Source organism: Lepisosteus oculatus, chromosome 3 (genome assembly GCF_040954835.1).
Source record: "Lepisosteus oculatus isolate fLepOcu1 chromosome 3, fLepOcu1.hap2, whole genome shotgun sequence".
NCBI classification, from domain to species: Eukaryota; Metazoa; Chordata; class Actinopteri; order Semionotiformes; family Lepisosteidae; genus Lepisosteus; species Lepisosteus oculatus.
The window spans coordinates 6,772,110-6,791,518 of record NC_090698.1 but is presented as its reverse complement, the minus strand read 5'-3'; the positions used below and the strand labels follow the sequence as shown (position 1 = coordinate 6,791,518).

At 45.4% G+C, this 19,409-nt stretch overlaps 1 protein-coding gene across 4 annotated transcripts; it reads right to left on the bottom strand.

Annotated features, from left to right (window-relative positions):
• Window positions 1-28: 28 nt before the first annotated feature.
• LOC102686321 (TRPM8 channel-associated factor homolog) lies at window positions 29-17,695 on the bottom strand. 4 transcript variants are annotated; one of them, XM_006627452.3, is made up of 9 exons: window positions 16,628-17,691; window positions 10,818-10,967; window positions 9,111-9,743; window positions 6,511-7,502; window positions 6,018-6,112; window positions 5,566-5,779; window positions 4,385-4,624; window positions 3,313-3,650; window positions 29-2,643 (listed from the first exon to the last, which is right to left on the bottom strand). In XM_006627452.3, exons 3-9 carry the CDS (start codon window positions 9,719-9,721, stop codon window positions 2,401-2,403), a joined length of 2,733 nt encoding a protein of 910 aa, XP_006627515.2. In that variant the 5' UTR covers window positions 9,722-9,743; window positions 10,818-10,967; window positions 16,628-17,691; the 3' UTR covers window positions 29-2,400. The 4 variants fall into 4 exon arrangements, with proteins under 4 accessions (XP_006627515.2, XP_069042617.1, XP_069042618.1 ...); XM_069186516.1 differs by lacking the exons at window positions 29-2,643; window positions 3,313-3,650 and having other exon boundaries at window positions 4,250-4,624; window positions 16,628-16,762; window positions 17,285-17,695; XM_069186517.1 differs by lacking the exons at window positions 29-2,643; window positions 3,313-3,650 and having other exon boundaries at window positions 4,250-4,624; window positions 16,628-16,762; window positions 17,447-17,695.
• Between the last annotated feature and the right edge of the window lie 1,714 nt (window positions 17,696-19,409).

The window sequence follows — 19,409 nt, the reverse complement described above, 5'->3', positions numbered from 1 at the left end:
CTGACAAATACTTTCACCAAAGTAAGAATTTGTTTTGATTAAGAATATTTAATTTTGTTGCTGCAAAAGAGAGATAGGGCCCAGGAGTTAATAATAGAGGTTGCATAATACATTTCATATCAGTACAACATTTAGTCTTTATAATAATCAGTCTGACACCGACCTGAGTGCATACAAATCATGAACATGAAAAACACCCACATTGTACTGTATATTAAAGCTTCCTGTGATGAAGTCCCTTCAGAGCCCATTACATGAGAAGATTTGGTTTATCTGGGAATCCAGTGGTGAAGAGGGCTCTCTGTACATTATGTCTCAGTTAGTTAGCTTCTCTTGCTTTTGTTGTCAGTTTTTATAAACACAGTGTTGGTAACAAACTGGTGATATGAAAGTACAACATACTGTGCAGTATCTACCCCAAACATGACCTGGATGGATTTAATGTTACTGTAACACTTCGGGGTTCACGTGGGCGCCCTCACCTGCTGCTGCATCAAGTTAGCCCCCCACCGTCGGGGAATCGAACCGGGCTTCCGGCGTCACTCAGCCTGTTGAGCTAAAGAGAGATCTCCCTCCAGCCCAGCGTCTGTGGTCCTGCTATTACAGGGAAGGGCAGTGACGTCACCGCTCTGATAAGCCGGCTTTCACACTCAATGGCGGCAGTAAGCATTACATTATAAAGGTTAATGCAAAATACAGTATGAGTCCCCTGTTTTCTTCAAAAAGACGATCTAACCAATTCCTAGACTAAATACGGTAGGTACATTTTAAGGAAGACTCGGAAAACAAACTTCCATCACCTGTAGAACCGCAGTTGAGATGGATTGGTTGGGTGTCTGAAGATGGCGTAATTGACCGTTAGGAACCGCAAACATTGAACTGTGAGTTTGAATACTTTTTTTTAAAACATTTTTTGAAGAAAAAATTTAAACCCAGAAAAAAAGATTAGACCGTGATTTACGTTCGTAACAACGTATGTGTTTGGAAATGTGCACTATTTCACCTATTAACGGGACACGAAATACCAGTTTCTTAAAGTGGTTGTAAATTCTCGCTTTACCGGCGTCTGTTCTCTACTGTCAGGTCGATGTTTTTCCGAACCACAGCTGTCAAAATTAAAATTATGTCATTTCAGATTTACGATATGTTACACCTGAACGTTAGTGGGGAAAAATACTGAAAAGAAGGAACGTAAAGATTGCTTTGATTGAAATGTTTGTGTAGAAGCTACCTCAATGTTTTGTACTATTTTTAAAGTTAAATTTAGTGAGAATAGCGTAGCTAAATTATTATTCAGCGTTCAGGTTATGATATTGTGATGCCTGTGGGAAGAATATTCATAGAAAGTAGATAAAATAGATACTTTAAAAGTAACTGTTGTGGACTCGAGCTCCGTTACTGTATGAAACGCCAGTGAGCTGAGTGCACAGTATGGCGAGTTCCCATGTATAGTGTAATTTGGCGTTTTATTATTGCATTTTTAAAGTTTTTGAACAATATGAAACCTGTTACCAAACCTGATATTGTGGTAAATTACAGTAAAAACTTAATTTAGTCATTTCAATGTTTTTTTTACCAAACCTGTTATTTGGGGGGGAAACCCTATGAACTGTAAATACGTGTATGTATTCTAAAATATTTAGAATCTGAAGTATGTTTTTATGAATCAAGGTATTCGAGATAATTGAGGTGGAAGCACAATAGTTTCTCGCTTTCTCCTCTACTCTGCACGTGTAGAAAAATGAAAGTAGTTCAAGGGGAGGTTCAGATTCACAAACAAGTCAGGTTTCATGCACGAATTAAATTTATCGTTCTCTCCCTCTATCTGAATTCAAAACTAATTTACACTACCCCTCCCCAGACTCTGTGAATTGGCCTTATGTAAAATCCTCCCATACGTCACGTAACGATAAATACAATTTTATTTACGCGTAAATCCATTTTCTAACCTCTTTATCCAATTCAGGGTCCTAGGGGAGCCGGAGCCTATCCGGGCAAGCAACAGGCGCAGGGCAAGACCCCAGTCCAGCTCCGTTTGTTTATGCGGATCGTTTGGATTTGTATCGATTGTTTGGATTGTTTGAATATTCCTGGGATCAGTCAATTCCCAGGGAACGAATGAGCGGCAATATCTCTCGCGACCTCTCTCAGCAATATAACGGAAAGCCTGCAATGAACACACCAAAGCACCTGCGCGCACCTGTAACACCAAAGCAGCCCATTTCCAAGGGGTATAAGCTCAAACAAAGTGTGGGACCTGCTCACATGTTGCAACGTCATATGATAGCACCATGTGTGTGGGTGACACATTCATCACACGGGGTAACTGACCGGGCCTCCTGTGGGCCTGGTCTGGGAGCAGAGCAGTCTGACACTAGCCAGCGTGATGTCGTGCTCTGCTCAGGCGTATTTGGTCATTGGATGCTCGCTCCACTCCGGCAGCTCCGACAGGCGTTTCTCTACGCCCTCCTCAATGGGCCAGCCCCAGGACCTGAAGAAAGGAGCCAGGTTCCTGCCGACCACCGTGGAGAACGTCTCAGCGTACAGGTTCATCTTGCCTGTGTTGTTATTGGGGATGTTGCTCATGAGGTGGTAGGTCGCAAAGACTTTCTTCAAAGCTTCCCAGCCGAACTCCTCCTGGAGCTGCAAGACAGGGGTAATAAAATAGCATTTCTTTGTGTTAAATTGTTTATTATTATTATTACTATCGACAATCACCAAAACTCCGATCGCAAAATGAGAACAGAACAAAACATATCAAACCCTCTTACCTCCCTACAATGGCAATCCGCTCTCAGAAAGAAGAAAACCAAACACAGTCACAAACCACAACTATATCTAGTGCACATGAAATATGCACATATAATAAACCTATAATAGTGATTTATCTTGGATACATGCTGACTCTCTGTGTTTTAGCACCAAGGATGCAGACTGGAAAGTTCCAAAAATAAAATTCTCAAAAACATAAAAGTCTGCTGACGCCGAGGAAGAGCGATAGAGGTCAGCCAGTATTGTGCTATTGTTTTTTTAGCAGCGATAGTACCAGCTTACCATATACTTTTTTGCAATATGGACAGTTTTTACTTACTTTTACATCATCAAGTAAAAGTGATTAATAGCATTTACTGTATAGAGATCTTTCCAACCCAGAGGATTGCAAAGCACTTCACAAACAGCAGGGGGCGCACTATATCCATCACACCCATGACACAGGGCTGCCATTATGCCCATATAGAACACCTATACACCAATCAGGAGAAGGAAGAAATAATTCAGAAACCTTTCTGTCCCTGCATATGCTTCCTTTACCTGCATGTAGGTCTCCAGAGCAGTGAACACACTCCAGTCATTCAGGCTTCGACCCTTCTCCACAAAATGACGGGTTCTCTCCTCTCGGTTTTGGGGCGTACAGGCCTCGTGGGCTCTGTGCTTCTCCTTGCCCAGCACGGTCTCGTGGATGTAGAGCGACCACAGGTTGCATGTGCACTCGGTGGTGTGTGGAGGGAACTCCCACGCTCCTCTCTGCTGGTTGTGTCCCAGTTCGTGGATGGGTCCCCACAGCCCACTGTTTTTAATGAGGTCCAGGTCAATTAAGTTTTTGGCTGCAGTTGAGTGCATCATAACAGGGTATCCAGCGTGCATCCAACCTAAGAAAAAAAAAATCAGCTTAAATACGTCAGTCAATCCCTCGATTCCCCGATCCCTCGATCAATCCTTTATTGCCTTTACAACAAGTTGCATAGAATTTGTTTTGGCGTACGGAAGCACATTGCTGTCACCAAGGGAAAAATTATTTCTTAATTACGAGATAGCAACGACTACTTCAGTGTATGTACAACCTGTTACATTGTGCACTGAACGCATCTAGAAGCTATGGCACTTTCGGTTTAACGATTGTGTCGATGTCCAGCGCTGCAGAATTTGTATGGATTTACTTTTCGACTGGGGTTTAGTCATAAGGAAATCTTGCAATTTGTAGCAAATATGAACAGAATCAATATAAGCATGAGGATCAGTTTTGTGGGATGTAGAGATCAAAGCCATAATGGTTCCGTTATGAAGTTACACGTGCAAGTCTGCACGTAGCTATGGAGGTATTATATGACAATTGTGCTATCGCATGATCACATAAGAATGTATTATATGACAATTGTGCTATCGCATGATCACATAAGGATGTATTATATGACAATTGTGCTATCGCATGAATACATAAGGTACGCGAGAATTACTATCTCGTAATATCCAGCATAAAACTCCAAACGCTCGAGACAAGCATCTTAAATCAGATTCCGCTGACACTGATTGGCAGGGCAGTAAACAGACCGATCATACATCGCGGGCCTTCTGCGGCGATGGGCACGCGCCGGCGAACACTTGCCGTGGGAGATCTGTACGTCGGCCACGAAGCGCTCCTTCCTGGGGAGCCTCTCGGGGATGGCTGCCAGCTCGGCGATGCCCTTCATGATCTGGTTCCACAGGGCCGCCACCTCCTCTGGGTTGTCCAGACAGCGCACCGCCTCGGAGGGCATCGCCAGGATGATGTTGTCAAACTCCAGCTCGGCCCAGGGAGCGGGAGCACCACGAATGGCCCCTAACCAGTCTGAGGTGCTGGTCTCCCCTGGAGAGGAAGGAGCAAGGATCTCTGCGTGGGCACTGCCGCCAGGGAGACGTTCTCCAGTTTGTCACGTTCACGGTACAGTGATGGCCCTGTGGCATCATTCTCCTCAATTCACCTTGAAAACCACCTTACAGGTCAGCAGTGAAACACAAACTAGTTGATGTACAGTAAGGACACACTAAGGGGAAATTGAGAGGGGAAATAAAAATTGAGAACAGGAGTGTCTAGTGTGTCTAGTGTGGGAGTCTGAAACAAGTGACCTAACCACATGGTTATCGAATGATCTTAGCCCATTTTCTTTCAAGTAACCACTGGACCAGATCCTTGTTTTTATTACCTCTTAACCAAAGATGTACTAAGTGAGCTGTCCATAAGCTTTCTCATGTTGTGTTCTGACTTTTGTGTGCTCTTTTCCATAAAGCAGTGCTCAGAGTCTGTTTCAGATACAAGATTAAAGCCCTCTTACTCCAGAAACATACGTCAAACTGATAAGTTCTATCTTGTTGTATTTCCAGAAACAATCCTACCTGTCAAGGATCTTCAGCGATCTGTAACATAATTTGTTAAGGCAGGAGGTACCCATTTATAAGTCATCCTGATGTATATTTTTTCTGCACTAACTGTTGAGATGTTGGCTACACAAGGTCACGATTTCCTGCAGTTGTTGGCTTTGTGAATTAAGTTGAACAAAAAGGCAGTTATCTCATGTTTTATGTGGCTGGTGGTGAAAGTTAGCCTACTCTATTCCAAGTCACATGAGCAAAGTTCATGCTGTTATGGTCCCTAATCCTCCATTGTTTACATTGTTCTTATAAAGGGGGATTTTCCCCATAACTTGTGACCTTCTAGTCCCCAATCCCAATATATATATTGGGGACCCCCTTTACACAAAACTCAGTTCTCTGTCTGGCTTCTGCTATAATGCACCACCCCTGTCATACCTCCTTTGTAGTATGGTGCTCGGACTGCCTTCTCCACAGTGACTTCTAGGTCGCCCAGACTGACGTTTGCCGGTGCCACGAGATAGATGAGCCCCCCCCACAGGTTCGACACCTCTGTGCTCTCAGAAGCGATGGGGAAGCTCTCGCAGACTGTCGGAGCTCGTTTCAGCTCCTTGCAGTGCCCAATGTAATCCGTCTGGCAGCCAATCTGCACCTGCAATTCACAGCATTGAAGGGGGTCCCTCTCAGAGCTCTGTGGGGTCTTCCTCCCTTCTGGTCGCCTGGCAGGGAGGAGACCCACAGCCAGACTATTTGTTAACTGCAGGTAGGAGCAACTTGTGGCCATTTCTGATAGTAAATTGCCAGGGTACTGACACGACATTGGTTAAAGGGAAGGGAATGATAATTTAATTATTGCTTTGAGATTTAAGACACAGTGAGAGAGAGTTTACCTTCCAGTTCTTTCCAACGATTTCTGGAGGCACAACAATGTTGGTTTTGCTGCCGGGAGAAAGATAAAGTCCTGTGCTTTTCCATTCCACAGCATCTGAAACAGAAAAGGAAACGTACCTTCTGTTCAAGGTTGTCTTGACAACCACTGTATAAAGAGTACATTAACCCAGCAAGAGTGCTAGAGTTACAATTAGCTCCCTAGTGGCATTTGTAAAGAAACTGTGGGACATGAAGTGAATTTTGTTTTCTGCAAATGGGTTACACAAGGTGTACTTATGACGCTGGTTGAACATTTTAGGCAGACATTCGATAATTAAATAAGGTTGTTTTTCTGATGGAGAAATACTGTCAAACAGTATAGAAAAACACTGGTGCCAACAGAATATCAGATAGCATGTTCAACACGGAAAGAAAAGGTGATATACCACTATGTTACAAAGCCACTGTAGCTGTCTAAAATGTTCAGTGTGTCAGAAATCGAAGCTTTCTTACTGCCAGTGTTGGCGTTGATCTTAACCTTTACATCCGACACAGTGGGTAGGTCCTCGCGGTCTTTGATAATGAATGGGAGGAGAGAGTCGGGGTCAGGACACACTTTGTAGATCTCGACGCCCAACTTGAGGAGCACTTGGTCCTTGGAGTTCTGAATGGGGCAAGACTGGCAGGCCTGGGGGAGCCCCGTTTTCTTCACCATCTCAGTGAGCAGGCTGACGATGGAGGTGTAGGAGGGACAGTCGAGAGCCTTCATTCTGAGATATCCAGCGCAGTCGTTCCCCAGTTTGGGAAGCCAGGCTTCCTCGTGTGTCTCCAGGGACTTGCCTTCTATCACGTCCTCTGCAAACCGCTGCAGCGACCTTCGGAAATGGTAGGTCTGGGTGAAGATCTCCTCGGCGTTCAGCGCCTTGAAAGTGCCGGCCTGCAGGGTGGAACCCAGGATACCAAGGCCGAACTTGTTGAGGATGCGGTTCCCAGGGTAGTGCATCACAGGGTCTTGGCCCGGGTGGTTCTGGGACCACCACCAGGCATGACCTCCAATGAGCAGTCCCCCTCCCTCTGCCACAAAGTCCTGGATCTCGGCGGCATGGGCATCGCTGTAGGAGGTGCAGACGTAGACACTCAACTTGTCACTGAATTCGGTCTTTTCGCACGGGAGGCCCCCTTGGCTTAACAGCGCATGGGCTCCACCCAAGTTCGGGTGGACTCCCACAAGGCCGTTGCGACCCTCGTCCAGCCAGCGAACAGCATTATGGAGGAACTTCCGCAGCGGCTCGTGGGAGAGGTACGCCTCGTGTGTGGTGGCGATCACCTTGCCCTGGCCATAGCAGGCCCCGGCCAGGAAGCTCTGGTTGTTGTCGTTCATCCCGATGGGGAAAGCAAGCGGCCCGTGAACCAGGATCTCGGAAGGTAAGGCCGCGCCCCTTATGTCAAATTCGCTCACTCCCTCCAGGAGGAATTCCAGGTCCTCCTTGAAGTCTTTGCCGATACTTCAGGGGCCGCCAGTGTCCACAAGGGGGAACAAGAAGGAAAATGTAGTCAGAATAGAATACAAATTAGATGCTGAGCAGGAAGAAAAAGCTTTTTCTTAAACCTGAAAAACAGTATTGCAAGGAAACAGAAAGGATAATGAAAAAGACGATGATTAAGGATGCTGATTCATTTCCATTGCACCCAGTAGGAACAAATTAAGAACAATATTAACTAAGGGCATTAAGTAAGTTAATATTAACTCTATTAATATTAACTGTTAATATTTAAAATAAATAGTATTAATAATAACAACTGTTACTGTTAATATTAACAAATATTAATTAAGGAGGCAGAGTGCCTTACGTTACGTTACGTTTTCTAGTCTTGATGAAGAACATCCCAGCAGAGCTACAGCTTTGACACTTGAAGAAGGCTTGACGGCCAAAACGTTGTGTTCTCTTTCTTCTTTTTTTCAGAATGGAATAAACCTATTACTTGTTTCTTAGCGAGCTAGAGCTATGCTCATTCACATACATATTTCTAAACATCAAAATAAAAAAAACAGTCACTCCTCCTATACAATGCTCATAAAGCTTTTTTTTTATACATTCTTACAAGTAATTTAGTAGAAACATTGAAATGCATGGAAAAATAGTTCAACTTGTTGTCAGTGTTTTTAAATGGATGTGGAGACCAGCTTCCTTCCACCCCACTAGAGGGCGCTGTGATACAAGGCTGGCAGCCCTCCAGACACTGTTTCTAAGACTATCTGGATCTTCTGCCTTGTCTCTGGGTGCCTTTGGCCTCTGAATGCAGGCAAGTGAGGCTAGCTGTGGTAAATATTTTAATTTAAAGTTTAAAATATTTTTAGCTATTTACAAGTCCCTTTTCTTTGTTTCCTTTGTGGTTTCATTTACCAGCCTGTCACTGTTATAGAAGTTCAAGCAGGTGGCTGGGTCAGCATGCGTAGGCTGCAAAGGAACAAGTAAGGGTTTATGCTGAAAACAAAAGAAAGGAAACACAGAGTTTTGGCAGTTTGACCCTTCTTCAGGTCTTTTCAGCATGGAATAAACTTTTACTTATTGCTGCTATAGACAACACTGAGCAGGCAGTGGCATGTTGCCCCATGACTCTCACAATGAAACAAAAGGTACCATGTGCAACACATAGTTTGGTAAACTAGACTATATTTCCATCCATCCACTTTCTAACTGCTTCTTCCAATTCAAGTTTGCAGGTCCACCAGAAGGCTACCAGCACAAGGCAGGGCACACCCTGGACAAGACACCAGTGCATTACAGGGCACAGTAGACACAGATGCCTAAGGCTCATTTTCCCAGAAGCCAGTTATCCTACCACTATGTCTTTGGACTGTAGGAGGAAGCCCACGGAAACCCAGAGGGAACATACAGACTCCCTGCAGACACCACCCCAGGTCCGGAATTCAACCTAGGGCCCCAGAGCTGTGAGGCAACAATGCTAACCTCTTCACCACCATGTCACCCGTAAACTAGACTGCTACTCATTTTATTTTGGCATCAACCTGACAGCAGAGGGTCTTCTGGCTGAACAGTAACCCACCTCATTACCTTACGTAATCAGTCAGATTGTGTAGAGGTACTTACGAAACAGCCAGCCAGCTGGAGGGGATCTCCTTGGGTATGGCGACGATGCCAGTCTCCCCCTGGTGTTGTGAAAAGTAGATACCAGCCACACTGCTCACTTTGTTGCCAGGGAAACTCAGGAGAGGGTTCTTGTTTGCGTGGCACTGGGACCAGTGCCAGGCCTCACCAGCAATCAGCAGCCCACCTCCCTCCTTCAGGAAAGCAATGAGCTCGCTCACCTGGTCATCTTTATAGGCGGTGGTAATGTAGACCCCCATCCCGCTCTTGAAAGAGGTGGTCAGCTCCGTCTTGGTGGGCGTGTAGCACAGATTGTCCGCCACAAAGCGGCAGGCCTCTTGGATGCCCACCTTAGCCTCCGGGGTTGGCTTTAGCCAGGCCACAGCGTTCTCCACAAATCCGGGGAGCAGGCTCAGGTAGTCCTCGTGCCCCATGGCTACCAGGCGGCCCGCCCCGTATCGCGAGGCTGCCATCAGGACTTGGCCCCTGTCGTTCATGGCCAGAGGGAAGGCGTCATCGCCCGTCAGCACCAGATGACAGGGAATCGCAGACGACCTGAAATCCAGCTCGTCCAGTCCTTCCATCAGAGCAGCATATGCTTCTACACGGGCCATCCCCTGGGACTTCTGCGGTGACCTGTGCAACAACAGAATCAATGTGGGCTTCAGCTCATCCAGACGGACAGCGCCACATATCTCCCATTCCAAATTGTGCTTCCTGAATGAGCTGTGCTGGGGACAATTGTTCTCAGTTTCATCGGTAAATTTCTAGGCTTGATAGAAAATCAGATAATCAGATAGCTTAAAGTAATTTTCATTTGTTAATGATAATCATGAATGATAATTTGAAAGCAGGCAGTGGTAAGATATTTTAATAATCAAAGAAGCGAGAAGACCATTGAGCAGAGCTTACAATGCAGCTGTGAGGAGCTTACCACTCCTGTGTGTAGTGCTGAACACTGACAGAGGACAATCTTTCTGAGCTTTCCCCCATCCTCCACCGTGCCACTGATTGAGGTTGTGATACTGGGCCAAACTGGCTGGGTAAGCGGGAGCATACTGGAGCTGTCTCAATGGGGTCCAGCACAAAAGTCTGGTGGCTCTGAAATTTCCTTAGTAAGAACTGAGGTTCTGCCAGAAACTGTGACAAAACAGCCCCCACAACCAGCTGCATCTGGCTATGGACAGGGACTTTCCAAGTAATGCTAATACAGATCAAGAAATAAATCGAGATGGACGTCCCCATTTTTCAGCCACGTATATTTTTAAGCGATGAAAAGCAGCCCATCTTGTGCAAATCAAGCCAGTGTTGCTCACTCACCCAGTGCGCTTGTCAGAGCCTCTCATAGTGGGGCTCAGTTATCCATTCAACAGTATATGATAGTCAATCGCATCTCCACAGAAAAGGTAGTGAATACACCTTCGGAATATTATACGGCACAGAAATTGTGCTATTAAAATGTCCATCCTTCAGTTCGGCAGATCATTTAAATTTGGTCACCTAACACCAGTCCTCCTCAGGATCTGTTTAAGTTATGAACAGGTCTTCATCCAGGAGTGCTGTTACTATCATCCAGTTCAGGTTTAAGAGCTATGTACTATACAATTTAAACTACCAAAGCAGCCTGGTGTGTGAAAGTTCCTGAAGTCCAAAGTAGGGGACCTTAAACGCACTTTGAATGGAAACTCAAAGACATAACAGATATCTTACCTGAAACAGCGGGAGGGTGAGGCAGCTGATAGTCTCTGCTTCCAGCTCTTGAATGGTTGTGACTGCAGTTGTCTGCGCTATCCTCACAAGCAGCAGGACTTGTTTTTCCGGGTCGACAGAGGTGGAAGTTGAAGAAATGACTACGTCACACTGGGATGTGGAAAACAATTTCTTTACCGAGCTCACAAAAGCAACAAATACAGGCTTTCAGCCAGCGGAACTGTACAGTACCAGCGGTAGGACTGTACCACCATCAGCAGCAGTTCATGATCAGTTTAATGACTAGCTTACTAGTTATTGTTTTAGCATTGAGCAGAAGCATTAAACAAACCCATTCTAACTGCTTCTATTCAGCAAGTTCTGTTATTCCACGATTTGTCCCATGTGCTCCTGGAATTTTCAACCTTCCTTCTGGCAGGGTGGTGGGGCTTCAGACAGGCAGACTGCTCCAGATCTAGTCTCATATTTACCTTAACCCTAATAAGACAATGTCAGTTTTACCTTTTCTAATTCCAGAATCTGAGGTTACCGCTGTAGGCATGTGCTTGCAACAGTGTGCAGCACTAGGTTTGGATTTAATTAGGATTCTTGTTTGCATTGTTGTAAAATTGTTCTCTGAATTTGTGTGCTTGTTGTTCCTATCCTTCAAAGAGTAGCTAGTTGTACTAGTACAAGCTGTACTACTGTACAAGTTGTACTATTTAATCATCGCTGTATTATTTTTGCACTGTTTGCCGTATTACTTTTGCTCTGTTTTTGTCCTGTTTGTATACTGTACTTTTCTCTGTGTGTTTTTGACATTTTTGCACTGGCACCATACTCTTGTTTACACTGTTATTGTATTTCTGTCTATTGTCTTGTCTGCTGTTCTATATATACAGTATATGCTGCACCTGAGACTCATGAGAAACACATTTCACTATACTATGCACCCTTGTAAGTATAATGACAAATAAAGTTGGATTGCATTTAATCCCATTTAAAATCCCTTTTAAAAGCATTGTGGCTTTTGAAAAATGCTTTGAATCAAGTGATAAAAAATGGGAACAATTAAAAACATTATTTGTTATTCATATTTTTCTGTATAAACTATTCTGCTGCTTTTTCTAAATCACACTCTGGTTTATAAAGTTACTTAACCATTAGCCTTACTTTCTTCTATATATTAAAATATAACAACTTGTGTTAGTACTGTAGGTGTGGTGGTTTCCCTGTTTGTTTGGTATGTTTATTATAGAGCTGATGACAAGGATGTACTGAACACCCTTAGCAAATGTAATAGGCGTGGCAGTTTTAACTCCCTGTTGACTTTTACAAATCCAGCTGTATCATTTCTGCAAACTGTCTTGTCAAACCCAGTGTTGAATTTTCCTTCTCCATGTGAGACAAAAGTTATGACAATAATAAGCAGCTTGTGTTACCTACATACACAAAATCAAATTTTTAAAACCTGCATTTGGTTGACATTAATAGTACAATGTAACCCTATAATTTGGGCTCCATAAACCTTATGCTGTTTTCTACTTAATTATGATGATGCTAATTCCTTACACTTATACGCGTGTTAGAAGTCCAGCGTAGTGTAGGGAATTAAAGAGCTTACTTGTTGAAGAAGACTGCACAGTTATAATAGAGTAGAGGTACTGTTCATGTCCTTGACTTTATATAAATTCAACTTCCCGTAAAAAGATGTGTGTAACCTGAAGCAGTCTTGTTCTGCATTGTCTTGCGTGTTACAGGTGCATTGTCTGATATAATGTCAGGTATCTGTTTCCAGTAGTACTCCTTTAGTCATGGCTGAAAAGCATTCAGATCAGCTCTAGGAATTTAGATATGTGAACGTCTACGTTAGATGATGTGATGTGATGCTCTTTGCTTGAACTACAGTTTTATTGTACGTACTGCAGTGGGTGTCCCTTTTGTTCTGTAGAAAGTGTCAAGAGGAGAAGTAGAAGCAGGACAGCGGGACTTGGCCTTAATTAACAGGTGCGTGCTCGTTACCGAGAGGGGCTGAGAGAAAGCCAGGTGGTATGGAACATAACCATTGTGGAACTGCGGGGGTGCCTGGGTGTAATGAGTTCTTTTGTATGCAATTGAATGGGGAGTCCATTCATGAGGCCACGCTTGTGAACTGGGCTACTGAACTTCTGCACTTCTCATCCTCTGCAGTGCAGAAAGATACCACAACCAGCTCCTTCGTTCTTTCATAACTAATGAGCAAGGCCAATGTCATAGATAAGATGCTAGTTATATCTGAGGGCTGCAATAGAGGGCTTTCGAAGGGCCAGCAGCTAAGAAGCACTGGGCTGGAAGAACGACACATCACGACATAACCCAGGCTCCTGCGGCTGGGCAGACCTGTTCCTTGTTTCCCTGTGTCCGTGTCAAGGGTTCATTCCCAGGAATGGTCTTGCCTTTTGGTGTCTGGGGGTCAGAGGCGAGAGCCGAACAGCTCCCATGCGCTCAGGTCCTGTATTTCCCTTAACAGGACTACTGTCGCTCGTGTGGGGACAATGCAAGTTCAGGTTACCCAGAATCTCTTGGACAATATTCGGTTAGCTGGGATCGCTACTTGTCATCCGGAGGGGCTGTGGCGAGAAGTGTGTCATTTGATCTCTGACCATATCTCGCATTTCAGAGAAACCTGAACCCAGAGGAGCCTAAGTGCATAAAGAACCACAGGAAGGGAAAGCACCTGTACAAAAAACTTAGCCTTGGGATAATATACTTTGTTTTTTTATTCTGATATGCTTTCTTTTTAAATACAAATAAAAAACACTTGTGTTAAGAGGCTATCATGTTCCCGGTCTCGTCGTGTTCCTCTCCCCTGTGTCAGATCACAGTTGCTAGCGGTTCACTGAAACGGAACTGCAACTGTGACCCTCAGGTGATTGCATGTCTGTTTGCATAGATACAATAATTCTCTTTAGAAGAGAGAAGCTGCTCAGTTCGTAGATGGTGAGGTTCATTTCAGCAGGAGCGTGGGAAGAGATTCCCTTTGCAGCCTTACGTGAAACATTGATTGTTAGAAATCCTGCACTACCTGTCTTTTGGCTAAAAGCAAAATGTTTTGCAATTAACTGCTGTAGTGGGGATCCATGCCCTTGTGCTGCATACCTCCCATTGTGTTAGTCTGAGAGCAGGGTGGCTAAAGGGTGGAGCAGCACAGGCTGACTCAGCTGCTGTCTTGTTGTCTCTGCTGTGGAATCGTATTAGGTTAGAGGGTTGGCCTTTCCCGCGGTTTAGGCGAGGTCTGTTAGTGTCGTGATTAGACTTTGTTTATTTGGTTTCCAATTTGTAGATTAAGGTGCGCTGAACTGCCATCGCTATAAGTGCAAGGCCATTTCTGACATGGCGAAGATGTGAACAGTGTCACACCATCCTCAACAGACGAGCCACTCCAGCACCCCACTGAGTTAGGGAGGGGTTGTGCAGCCTTGCATGTACAGTAATTGCCACACTAAGCTTCATCACAATAATGATGAGAAGGGTGATCATTAGCACCACATGATACAAGAATCACCCAAAAAACACCTTCTTGTCTCTGCGGGCCACAGTACAGTATGGATCTGTATGAAAAGGGCACGTATTATACACATGGGGTACAGTTACTGTGTAATTGTCATTTCAGTGCTTCTGTGTCTGGTAACAGTTTTTTAATTCCATGTTCTTGTTAGTATCTTAAAACAGAAATGAAAGAAAAGTAGAAATGAATTGGTAATTAAATCATGTAAAAGTGAAGTGAAGTGAAGTCTTTCAATTTGAGTACATTTTCCCTTCAGAACCATGTTCATCACCTTCCCAGCTAGCCCTCAGCTCATTTCTGCTACTGGAGTATTTATTAATTTACATGGTTGATGCTTTTATCCAACATAAGTAACCATTTATGCATGTGGTCATTTGTATTGTAGATGTCTGAATAGAGTACCTTGTTCAAGGTAATCAGTGACAGGTCTTAGTAGGTAATGGGAGGTGTTCATTCTGTCATCATCCAATCTAATTGGAGGTGAATCGAATATGTGCAGTATATTCACTGTTTCTCATGAGTTTTGTTCCCAATGAAATCATAGCAAAAAATATATTTAAAAAATATATATGCATTTGGAATTGTCTTGTGCTGTTTATTCTAAGAGACAATGAAACACAGCTCAAGAAACACAATAGCGATATGACTCCGTGAAGGTTCATATAACAAGTATCCTACCTGGTTCAGATTAATAATTCAATAAGCAGTTAAGATGACCTGATGGTGGACTGGCTGAGGACACTGGCTATGTGGGAGAACACACTGTTGTTTTGGGAAAATGAGCTGTCTGGGGGGCTGCATTTCAAATGGAAGGGGGAAGCGTTGCAAAATGTTACCCTGTAAGGCAACACGTTCTTATCAGCACTCAGCATTAATCACATATAATACTAATAATCCTTACACTCATATAGCACTTTTCTGGACACTCCACTCAAAGTGCTTTACAGGTGATGGGGACTCCCCTCTTCCACCACCAGTGTGCAGCCCCATCTGGATGATGTGGCGGCAGCCATATTGCACCAGTAACACTCACCACACACCAGCTCTCAGTGGGAGGAGAACAGAGTGATGGAGCCAGTTCAGAGATGGGGATTATTAGAAGGCCATGACTGGTAAAGGCCAGGGAGACGTTTGGCCAGGTAGTACTACTACTCTTTTTGAGAAACACCCTGGGATTTTTAATGACAACAAAGAGTCAGGACTTCGATTTTACATCTTATCCGTAACAGCGACTTTTTACAGTATAGTGTCCCTGTCACTGTACTGGGGCATCAGGACCCACACAGAGCGCATGGTGAGTGCCTCCTACTGGTCCCACTAACACCTCTTCCAGCAGCAACCTCAGCTTTCCCAGGAGGTCTCCCGTCCAGGTACTGACCAGGCTCACACCTGCTGAGCTCCAGTGAGTTGCAGGGTGACCTGGCTGCTTGTTGTTGAGTAAGGACTGGCCATAAGAAGCTTTTAGCACAGTAAACCACTGTCAGTCATTAATAGGCCTGTTGTTGGTCAGTTAGAGCATTCTCTGTAACTGACCATTTGTTGTGGTCATGTCTTACTGTGGTAATGCAGTGTAACCAGGATGAGGACAAGCTACCACCAGTATTCCAAACCGACAATGAATGGTTGCTGAGTGGACACTGGGAAAACTTTTAATATTCAATAAGTATTTCATATACTGGAAAGCAAATGGCTGCATGTTTCTTCTATGCAATCCCATGAATTACTGTCTTCAATACTACAGAATGTGTACTGCTGATTGCTGCACAGCTGTAACTGATTCTTAAAAAAAGCTGACACTTTTTTCCACATACCAGATTTTTATTTATTTTGAATTCGTTGAAGCTTTCCTTGCGTCTCATATATTTGTAAAGAACAGTCCCTCAGAAGGCAACCTTCTTCGTGTTCTTGTGTAATCCGTTGCTTGGTTGGGTTTAATACAGTATTGCAACATACTATCCTCTTATCCCTTTGCGAACAGCATTTTTTAGCGAAAAAGCACAAGCTCCATCACGTTCTTGTCCCTTGATGATATCACTGAGCTCCGCTCCTGTGCATTCCTCTGCACAGAATGCACACAGCCCGCCTTGGAAAAGTTTCCACAGGAACCTAGCTGTGGCTGGCTGTGAAAGTGCACCACTGTGCAGAGATCAAGACTGGTTTACTGGCTAAATCTATACTGACTCACACTGCAAACAGTGTCTGGGAATGAAACCGAGCTTTTGAGAAATTTGCATCTGGGCCAATAAAAATTCAATAAAAAGCAAATTTAAAAACATTATCTTGCCTGGTTTTCACTGTTCTGTCACCAGTTGTCCTTCCAGTCTTATACTGGAAACGTGTCTCTGATCTGGGTCCAGGTATAGTTATTGGCAAAGTAATAGCACTTGGTTTTGTATATCATCCAGCTTGCAATATCACTCTGAGGAAGGAGAAGAAGAGACCAGTCTGGATCCACAAGAGAAATCAGATGGCCAGGTACACTCTTTTCACCAGAAGCCAGCAATTATCTGGGGATCGCCTACGAAAAGCAAACGTCGGACTGCTTTTTGTACATTTTAACCTTTTTAGTTTTTTGCCACATTATTGTACTTTTAATTACTGTTGGTGTTTGATGGATGTCTGAGAAATTAAATCATTAAAATGATAACCTACTGTATGTTTATGTTCAAAATCCTTAGTGAAAATGAATGTTTTCTGACTAAGTGTTGCAGCATCTCGAAAGCACTTGCATTGACTTCTTTAGTTATGTTTATAACGACTGTGATGATCCGATGCACCACTTACAGACAGTAATTCCTCTGGTTACTAGTCTGAACCGGGCCTGGGAACTTGGACTGTGTGTGGTGTAATGTCACAGAGGGGCGGTCAGGTAAAAAGTGACGTAACGGACAGGTTTAAGCAATATAAACAATCAGCCAGACTCTTAAAAATAGTACTGTACCTCCGTGACTTTTCCTTGAAAGTTTAGACAACTTTAGATGTCTCCATATCTTAGTCTAAGACGCTATTGTCTGCAACAACTCCAACAACCACATAGTAATCCGCAATCCAATAATCGTTCCCGAATGACAATCTACAGCATTCAAAGCACCAGAATTTCTACCTTTAATTCTCTTCTCACACCACGAGTTATTTTTCTCTCCCAAACTTCCTCATCGATCGAGCCGATCTCGACTGATATAGTCTTGCGTGTTATACGGTTGTTCCGTATGCTGCTGATGTGAGATATAGCTTTCCCCGGGTGTACAATTTGTGAGTTCGGTCGGCCATCTTTGTAGGGTCTAACTGTACCCGAAACAGGTTTATTAGGAAAAAACCAGATCCAGCCATTTAAAATGAGCGAGGTATGCTTCATTTAAACGCGGTGGACGTACGGCAACATACCGCCTGCTTTTTGATATATTGTAGCGCCTCCGCCCGGTGGTGAGGAGGAAGCGCACCTAGACACTCAGGGTACAGCGAAACAGGCTAGGAGTTGTAGCCGGGGGGAGTCTGAGAGTCAGCACGATGACCAGCAGCTGACCCTGCTTATGTAAACAGTGTTATATTAGTTTACAGTAAGTGTCCTGTGTAGCTTTGTAAGTGTGTAGTCTTCTGTTAACGAGTTACCACCCTAAACCTGTGTACGTCTTCTGTCGCCTTATGTGTGTGTAAATCCTGTGTTGGTTTTGGTTTTGATGGAAGAAAAACAGCAGTGCGCCACCCCTGCTACCTCACACCCATCCAGGACTGCATCCTGGGGCTGGACCTGCTGCAGTGGGCAGGGGCCAGTTTGGACTTGGGCCGGCAGGAGTTGGTGAGGCAGGGAGAGCGACTTCACCTGGTGGAGGGCAGGCCCGGCGAGGGCCGAGGGACGCAGGCTTGCTGGAGCCGGGGTGGAACGGGCCCGTGAGCCGAGGAGCGAGCGTGCCGGATCCTGCCCCTGAGTCACCAAGGGGGCCAGACAAGGCGGCGGTGGCGGGGGCCGAGCATTGTTTGGAAGCAACGGCGTTGAGGACCTGCACCAGTGAAGCTGCCAGGGCCTCGGTCGGGACCAGCAGCAGCGGCCGCAGGCGCTACTTGCCCAGAGCGAGGACCTCTTCGTGGCAGGGCTGCACTCGCACTGCCCTGGTCCAACACGACTTCGACACCGGCGAAGCTCGGCCCATCTGCATCCCACCGCGGCGCATGGCTCACACCAAGAGGACCGCCGCCGAGGACAAGATGGCCACAGCGGGGGTGACTGAGCCCTCCGCGAGCCCGTGGTCTGCACCAGCTGTGCTGGTCCGCAAAAAAAGAAGGCTCGTGGAGGTTCTGTCACGGACGTCCAAAGGGACTAACCGTGGGGAGCAGGAGAGCGGAAAAAGGCCCGGGCTCATTAGTGCAAAGAGTTCAGGAATGCCGTATAGAAACCTATGCCCTCAGGGAGCGGACGTGGGGCGCCCTGGTGCTAGGCGGGTCTCAGGACATCCGAACGTCAATGCTGAGCGAGGACAGAGTGCAAGACCCGGAAATATATAGCCCAAGGGAAAGAGAGGAACAGGAAGGACAGCAGACCGGAAAACTAGGGACAGGACAGAGAAGGAGCGCCCTCTGGCTACAGAGGGCGTGACAGGTTCAGCGTAAACTACCGCAAGCTGAATGAGGTCACCCGGAAAGACTCCTACCCCCTGCCGAGGATAGACGACGCCTTGGACTACATCACCGGGTCGACCCGGTTCAGCTCCCTTGACCTCCACTGCGGCTACTGGCAGGTACCGCTCGCTCCCGAAGCTCGCCCGAAGAAGAGGCCAGGGCCTCTGGCAGTTCACTGTCATGCCCTTTGGCCTGTGCAATGCCCCGGCGACCTTCGAGAGGCTGATGGAGAGGGTGCTGGCATCGGTCCCGCAGAACCAGTGTGTGCTGTGCCTGGACGACCTGCTGGTCCATGCCCAAGGCTTCGACCGGGCCTTGACAAACCTCCAGGCGGTGCTGGCCCGAGGCTCAACCCCCGCAAGTGTGAGCTTGTGTGGCGGGAGGTGACCTTCCTAAGACATGTTGTTGGACTTTTCAGGTAGGAGGTAAAAACCACTTGTTCTAAACCTGAC